Genomic DNA, 7,497 nt, shown 5'->3' with positions numbered 1-7,497 from the left:
CATGGATCCCCCTCCCCAAAAGCACAGCCAGGAGACTCCCTGCGGTCCCTCCACAGGCTACCAGTCCAGCATGTTAATAGGTTTGCTGTCTCACAAGGCACTGAGGTCTTTTTTACCCTGTTCTGAAGAAGACGAGGGTTTCCCTGTCCCCAGGAGTTGTGCAAGCCCCCTCGATGCGAGTCCAGTGCACACATCTCCAGCTAACTCACGTTAGCCAGAAGGGAAGCCACAGCCCAGGAGCCGCATCCCGTGGGAAGAGCGGCAGCAGCTCCAGGTTTGCGAAAGACGGGATGGATTCGGCCCCAGCGCCAAAGGGAGCAGCACTGCCTCTCCCCGCCGAGTGGCACAGGTCCAGCATCAGCTCAGAACCAAGTGATCACAAACTGCTCCCACATCGGCAGCGACACAGGCACTTTCAGCACCTGAAGGGGAGAAGGAAGGGTCAGCACAGCGAGAACCAGCCAGGATGGAGCCCAGGGGGTGTCAGAGCTGAGAGGGGTGTCCTGCCCCACTGGAGTGCAGTGCAGAGCCACAGCCCAGCATGGCCCTGGTCCCGCAGAGCCCCCCGGGAAGGGTGACCAGGGTAGACAGTCCCAGGAGCTGAGCTGTGTCACTGCTCCTCACAGAGCTCCAGCCCCATCACCACGCATCCTTCCCATCCTCCATCTCCCCATCCTTGCCCTCTTGCATGGCCTAATCCTGCCCCAGCCCCCAAGCTGTGACCCAGCCCATGCTGGGCAGCCCTGGATGCTCTTTGGTGTCTATAAAGCAGGTACTGGAGCCACACCCTGCCAACCCCTCAGCTGAGCCATGGGTCCCTTCCCAGCCACCAGCCAGCAGGTCCCCCCTGCCGCCACCCCCTCCCACGGGGGAACAAGCACTCACCTGAGTGTCGCTGCGGTAGGAGAAGTCGCTCACGAGGACACCATTGGCCAGGACTTGCCGGGGAGGGCTGGTGACGCCCAGCACGGTCACAGCCTCCAGCAGGACCCCATCGAGGTGGGCACTCGCCTGCAGGAGCTGGCTGAGCACAGTGCCCTGCGGTGACAGCGGAACCGTCACCCTGCGCTCCCGGGGCCCCACCACCCGACATGCACCCAGGGCTTCTTGACATGCGCTGCCCGTCTGCAGAGCACCAAGGCCAGGGATATGGGTGCTCTGCCATCACTGGAGAGTGGCAAAGCCATTTATCAGAGGGATGGGGCTGGAAAGCATCCACTGCTGCACACTTCTTGCACTGCGGGTGCACGAAGAGAGCAGCCAGGTCCCTGGCACAGCCTCTCCCGCTCCTAAGGGGGCTCCTCAGGGGTTACAGTCCACAGGGGACCCCACCAGCACACAGTGCTTCAGCCATTCAGTCAGGCACTTCTGGCACAACACAGCTTGGCTGCAGCAGGGCATGGTGCTGCCCATGACCGCACATGCCCCAGGGGCACCAGGACCTGTGCATGGCAGCAAGCACCCATGCCTGGATGCCCCCCGCCAGCCCCCATCACTCACGTGTGTGGCCAGGAAGAGGATCTCAGTGTAGTCCCCCCTCTCAAAGGTCTGCCAGCTCTCCCCATCGTCCCAGAACAGGTCTCCCCTGGCAAAGCCATCCAGGGTCAGTGCCACGACCAAGGCCATCCCTTTCTTGCGGGACTCAGTGGTGCTGAATGCAGGTTCCTGGGGTGCAGGATCAGGCTTAGCTCCGAGCACTGCCAAAGCCGCTTTCCCCCAGCCCAGCTGGACACTCACACCTTGTCTGGCAGCACCCAGTCCACCCGTGACCATGCTCTGCCATCATGCTGGCAAGGGCTGACCAGGCAGGTCACCGTGGTGTCACCGCAGCACGGAGGGGACTCACCTGCAAGGGCAGGATGTGTCCTGCACGGACATGGACATTAATGGTGTCCAGGGGAGCTGGCAGGAGGATCCACTGCCCCTTGCTGTGGATGGTGGAGTCCTAAATAACATCAAAAAGAGGAAAGAACAGGTGCAGGGTGCTGCATGCCCAAGGGGGTGCCAGCCCAGTGCTGTGGCCTTCGAACAGCCACAAGCAAAGGCAGGTGAGGCACAAGCCCTGAACACAGCCCTGGGGGCACGGGAACACATGTGGGACCCCGCAGCAAAGCCCTCGTGCAGCCACTTGAGACCCCGTGGTGCAGCAGGGAGCACACACCCCTGCGAGGCTGTACCACGTCCCCGCTGGGAAGTAGCCGCTGACTTTGGTCTTTCCTGGCTCCAGCACGGGTGTGATGAGCAGGCCCCCCCCCCACATGAGCTGGCGGTCCACGGCCCAGGTGTTGGGGTCCTTGGGGAACCTGGGGAAGGAAGGGAAGGGCAGCGCAGTGGCAGGACACCCTGTGTCCACCTCCCGCTGCGCCCAGCAGGCACCGGCACCCATCGGCCCTGGCCGGGCTGGCACTCACTCGAGGAAGAGGGGCCGCGCCACCGTCTCCCCGGCAGAGTGAGCCCGGTGGAAGCGGGTGTAGAGGAAGGGCAGGAGGGAGTAGCGGAGACGGAGAGCGTTCCTCATGGCAGCCTGGGCAGCCGGGCTGAAGGTGTACGGCTCCTGTGGCTGCAGGGGAGAGGCTGAAGTGGGATGCTCAGACCATGCAGGGAGGAACGGTGGGCACCTCTCAGGGATGCGGGATGGACTCCCCCCCAGCATGAGCCCAGCACCGGTGGCACGCAGCCCTGCAGCTGCACCAGCCACCCTCCCACGCAGGCAGGGCAGCCCCTCGCATGACCCCAGAGCACCCACCCCTGCCCCGTCCACCCAGCCGCCCCCTGCCCCCTGCCCAGCAGCGTGAGGGCTCCCGGTGCTCACCCGGGTACCATGGTCATTGTGATTCCTCATGAAGGGGTAGAAGGCGCCCAGCTGGGTCCAGCGCACGCACAGCTCCTCGGATGTGTTGCCCACAAAGCCGCAGATGTCAGCACCCACCAGTGGCACCCCAAAGAGGTTGAAGAGCAGCACCTCTGTGAAGGCGGTGCAGAGGGCATGGGGGCTCTGGATGCCGGGCAGGGGGAGCCCACGGAGAAGCCCCGAGCCCTGGGGGAAGTGGGCAAGACCCAGCCCCAGTGCCCCACAGCCTACCTGGTATGGAGTAGTAGAGCTGCTCCCAGTTGCTGCTGACGTCCCCTGTCCAGTGCCCTGCGTAGTGCCCATGCCCAGCAAATGTCGAGCGTGAGATGACAAAGGGGCGCTTGCCCCTGACCCTCAGCAGCGCACTGTGGGCAGGATGGGGTCTGCTCAGCACCACTCGGCTGGGGAAGGAGCTCAGCAGCTCCTGGCAGCAGCGCGGAGCTGGCACGTGCCATGGGAGATGCCCCGCACCAACTTGCCCATGGAGGTGACATGGGGAGGGTGCTCAGGACACGAGCCCCCCGCCCAGGACCCAGCACGGCCGCACTGCACCAGCTCCAGCACCAGGCTGGCAGCAGCAAGGCAGCACACTGTGTTACAAACCAAACCCTCGCCCACCCACCAAATGCCCTTCCCCATGCCCAAAGTGCCCATGCCACCCAGCTCTGGCACTCCTCCGGAACAGCAGGAGCTGCGGCACGAGCCCCAGGCTTACTCGTGGGAGGCGATGGCCTCAGTCAGCCCGTAGAGGCTGTGCAGGTTGTAGTGGGAGGACAGGTACTGCTGGCTGGATGCGCAGATGGTGCCGGCTTGCAGGCGTCCCCCGAACACGCCTGCACGGGAGAGGCAGTGGTGGGGGAGAGCTTGGAGCCTGCTGGGCTGGGATCGGAGCATCCCCCGGGCTCCTCCTGGGGCTCCCCACACCCCTGGGCAGGGCTGGTACCCGCTCCCCGTACCTGGCACGTAGGGTGGCTGCTCCAGGCTGTTGTTGGGGCAGCCATCCTGGGAGCCTTCCACGAAGTTTGACGGCTCGTTCATGTCCTGGGGAGGGAAGGGAAGGGAAGGGGAGGGGAGGGGAGGGGAGGGGACGCCCTCACTGCTGCACCCGGGCCCAGTAGAGGTGCAGGGCAGGAACTGGGGAGCCGCAGCCGGCAGCTCCGCCAGGACCACTCACAATCCACATGCCATCGAAGGGCACTTGGTTGTGGAAGTCCTTCACCATATCGTGCCACCACTCGTGAGTCTCTGGGTTGGTAAAATCTGGGAAGGCCGTCGGGCCCGGCCAGACCTGTGGGAGGGAGGCAGTGATGGGCAAAGCCCTGCTGTATCCCACAGCCCCCACACGTCACCCCACTTTCTACCACAGCCATGCCCTGAGCATTTCCCTCCAGGTCTGTGGGTCCTGCTCCCACAGCCCTGCTCACGCCCCCTCCCACGGGAACCAGGGCTGCTCCCCACACGCACCTTCCCAATCAGGGGCTGCCCCGTGGCATTTTGGATGAACACCCCTCGCTTCAGTCCCTCGTCGTAGGGCTTGTAGGTGCCAGGAGGCCCCGAGCTGCTGATCCCAGGATCCTGGTGGGACACAAAGCAGGGGCTTCACCAGCGAGGGCAGGGAATGGCCTCCCCCGCCTTCCTCGGAGGAAGCTCCATCACCCCCCTTGGGGGCAGCCAGAAACCCTGGTGCCAGCCCACCTGTGTGGGAGCCCCGGCACCGCCAGGGGTGTCACTCACCACGATCATGATGTACCTCAGCCCACGACGGTGGAAGTCCCGCACCATCTCCGGGTAGTCCTTAAAGCTTTTCTTGTTGAAGGTGAAATCCCTCTTGGCATCCATGTAATCCATGTCATTCCACTGCACGTCCTGTGGGTGGTGGCACCGGTGCTTGGGGAGGAGCAGGGACCCCGCACCCTGCTGCAGGACCCCCGCCCCAGGGGGGGTCCCCATCCGCCCCCCATCACCACTTTTGGGCAGAGGCTCCAGGGAGCAGCCGAGACCCACCAGGGGAAAGCGGGCTGCCGTCATGTTGTCCACGACCTGCCGGGTGATGTCGGTGGAGGAGTAGCCCCAGCGGCAGAGGTGGAAGCCCAAGCCCCAATATGGGGGCATGAAGGGAAACCCTGGAAGGAGGAGGGTGGGTGCTGGCCAGGGGGGCACAAGGACAGCCCAGCATCACACTCCCCCACAGCCACGCTCCCACCACACCGTCCTCGCTGCACCACTTGCAGCATGGCAGCACAGCCATCCTGGGGGCAGCCGTGCCTCAGCCCTACCAACAACATCCAAGTACTGCCGCACCACGCTCTTGGGGTCGGGGCCCAGGAAGACATAGAAGTCCAGGATCCCGCCTGTCGTGCGCCAGGTCAGGGCCGGGCTGGGCTGCAGCAGCACATCTGGGAAGCAAAAGCGCTGGAAGAACAAGCTGAGGATGGGAAGGGGGGCCAAGCCTGCACCCAGCACCTTTGTGGGACTCACCCATCGCATTGCTGTTCAGCAGAAAGACACCGTGGGCCAAACCACCGTCCTCCATCCCCAGGTAGAAAGGGTGGGAGCCATAGAGGTTGACCTGGGCCTGCAGCAGAGCACAACATGGTGCCAGCGAGACTCTGCCAGAGACCCAGTGCAGCACCCACCCCCCGCCTCCAGCCAGGAGCACCGTCACGGCTTGGGGTGCAAACCTAGGGCTCGCAGCCCCGAACACCCCCACACCACACAGCTCTGCCCTGAGCAACAGCCCTGGACTGCCCGGGGGCAGGCGGCTCCCAAGCAGCACAGAGCCCCAGGGGGTACAAAGCCTGACCTGGGGAAGGTCACCTATAGACCACAGGTTTGCCTGGGGCTGAGGCCAGGTCCCAGCACTCAGCTGGCACAGCCACCCCTCCCCAGCCCCGGACAAGATCTAAGAGGCCACAGGGCCACCCCCACAAGCATAGATGAGCCATCTCCCTGCTCCTTACCGTGGGCGCCATGTCCCGATTCCAGAGGGTGACCCTGGTCCACGCCGTGTCAAGGACCAGCGGCGTCAGGTGCTCCCCCAGCCCAGAAATGAAATGGGAGGGCAAGGAGGTGGAGATCTGCAGAAACTGGTCTGCGAAGAAGAGTGGTGCGACGGTGGTGTTGACCCTGATGGAGAGAAGGGGAGGCTCTGGCAAACAGCAGCCGGGGAGGAGGGAGGCACCAAGCTGGAGGACCACCAGCTCTGGGGAGGGACATGGATAACAAAATGTGAAACAAAACCAAGTTTCAGCCGAGTGCTGGGATTCCCACATCCCTTCTCAGCCACTGAACTGCAGAGGGGGTCAAAGCAAAGCCCCCACAGCCACTGCCTGCCAACCTGCTGCCGTCACCAGCATCCCCAGCGCCATCCCTGCTCCCAGCCCCGGCGCCGCTGGGGCTGGTGCCAGGTCCCGCTTCCAGACCAAATCCCTTCGGGAAGGGAAGGGGAGCCTTCCCTCAGCTCAAGACAGGATGGGCACTCACAGGACCTGCCCGCCATGCTGCCGGTAGACGACAAGGCCGAAGGGATCCTGGTTGACCTGCACCCCGTAGAGCGTGGTGGCAGCGCGGCCGCCCACCCGCGGCGCGGCCAGGGGCACCTCATAGCGTGGCCTGGCCGGGTCCCGCAGCTGCAGGGGCAGAGAGGGGGGTCAGCTGGGTGCAGGCTGGTGGGGGGGGAGGGGGTGGGCGGGTCAGGGAGCTGGGGGCCCAGGTCCGGGGGTACCAGGTCCAGAGGGAATGGGGTGGGGGGAACCAGGGCTGGGGGTCTGGAGGACTGGGGGGCCAGGGCTGGGGGGCTGGCGGCCCCGCTCTGAGAGAGCAGGGGAACCAGGGCTGGGGGAACGGGGCTGGGGGTCCAGGGGCCTGGGGGGCCAGTTCTGGGGAGCTGACGGTCCCAGTCTGAAAGACCAGGGCACCGGGTCTGGGGGTCTGGGGCCAGGGAGCTGGGGAACCGCGGGGACCGGGTCTGGGGGGACCGGGACCGGGGTCCAGGTCCGGGGCGCACCGTGATGCGCAGACGGGTGGGGGTCTCCAGCCCCACGTCCAGCCGCAGGCTGCCCACGTCCCCCGGCAGGAAGCTGGCGACGACGCGGCGGAGCCGGGCCGTGTAGCCGCCCGCCGTCACCGTCAGGTTCTCCGCCCGGTAGCTGCGGTACCCGCGGGGGAAGAAGCACCAGGGCGGGCCGGGGCCGGCGGGCGCATAGCAGCAGCCCCGCGCCTCGCAGCCCTCCCGCGCCAGCAGCCGCTCGGGGCCGCAGTCGAAGCGGCCGTCCGGGGGCACATCGCAGGCGGCGGCTGCGGGGCCTCCCGCCGCAGCGGGGACCGGCAGCGCCAGCAGCGCCGGCAGCGCCAGCAGCGCAGCCGCCCGCGGCCCCGCCATGGCCCCGACTCCCAGCAGGCGCCGCGGGCCCGGCCCACGTCACGGCGCCGGCTGCGGGGCAGCCCCAGCCCCGAGCGAGCGCCCGCCCCTTCCCGGGGCCGCCCCTTCCCGGGGCCGCCCCCGCCCCGCCGCGGCCCCCGGCACGGCCACCCCCGCCCCGGGCCGGGCCCGCTGCCACCTGCGGACACGGGCTGCGGGCCGGTGCGTGCGCGTGTACCGGTGTGCACACGTGTACCGGAGCGTGTGCGTGTACCTGTACATATAT

The 7,497-nt window shown here is 66.3% G+C and overlaps 1 protein-coding gene across 2 annotated transcripts; it reads right to left on the bottom strand.

The window, feature by feature from the left end:
* Positions 1–40: 40 nt before the first annotated feature.
* GAA (alpha glucosidase) lies at positions 41–7,248 on the bottom strand. Of its 2 annotated transcripts, XM_056335112.1 has the most exons (19): positions 6,858–7,248; positions 6,335–6,480; positions 5,812–5,977; positions 5,330–5,426; positions 5,128–5,247; positions 4,856–4,974; positions 4,586–4,717; positions 4,316–4,426; positions 4,026–4,139; positions 3,808–3,892; positions 3,567–3,684; positions 3,083–3,216; positions 2,813–2,964; positions 2,412–2,560; positions 2,162–2,303; positions 1,847–1,945; positions 1,501–1,665; positions 886–1,038; positions 41–422 (listed from the first exon to the last, which is right to left on the bottom strand). In XM_056335112.1, the coding sequence occupies exons 1-19, from the start codon at positions 7,230–7,232 to the stop codon at positions 363–365; spliced, it is 2,637 nt and encodes an 878-aa protein (XP_056191087.1). In that variant the 5' UTR covers positions 7,233–7,248; the 3' UTR covers positions 41–362. The 2 variants fall into 2 exon arrangements, with proteins under 2 accessions (XP_056191087.1, XP_056191096.1); XM_056335121.1 differs by lacking the exons at positions 2,162–2,303; positions 2,412–2,560.
* Between the last annotated feature and the right edge of the window lie 249 nt (positions 7,249–7,497).

This window comes from Falco biarmicus, chromosome 1 (assembly GCF_023638135.1).
Source record: "Falco biarmicus isolate bFalBia1 chromosome 1, bFalBia1.pri, whole genome shotgun sequence".
Lineage (NCBI taxonomy): Eukaryota > Metazoa > Chordata > Aves > Falconiformes > Falconidae > Falco > Falco biarmicus.
This window is presented reverse-complemented; position numbering and strand designations above follow the sequence as displayed.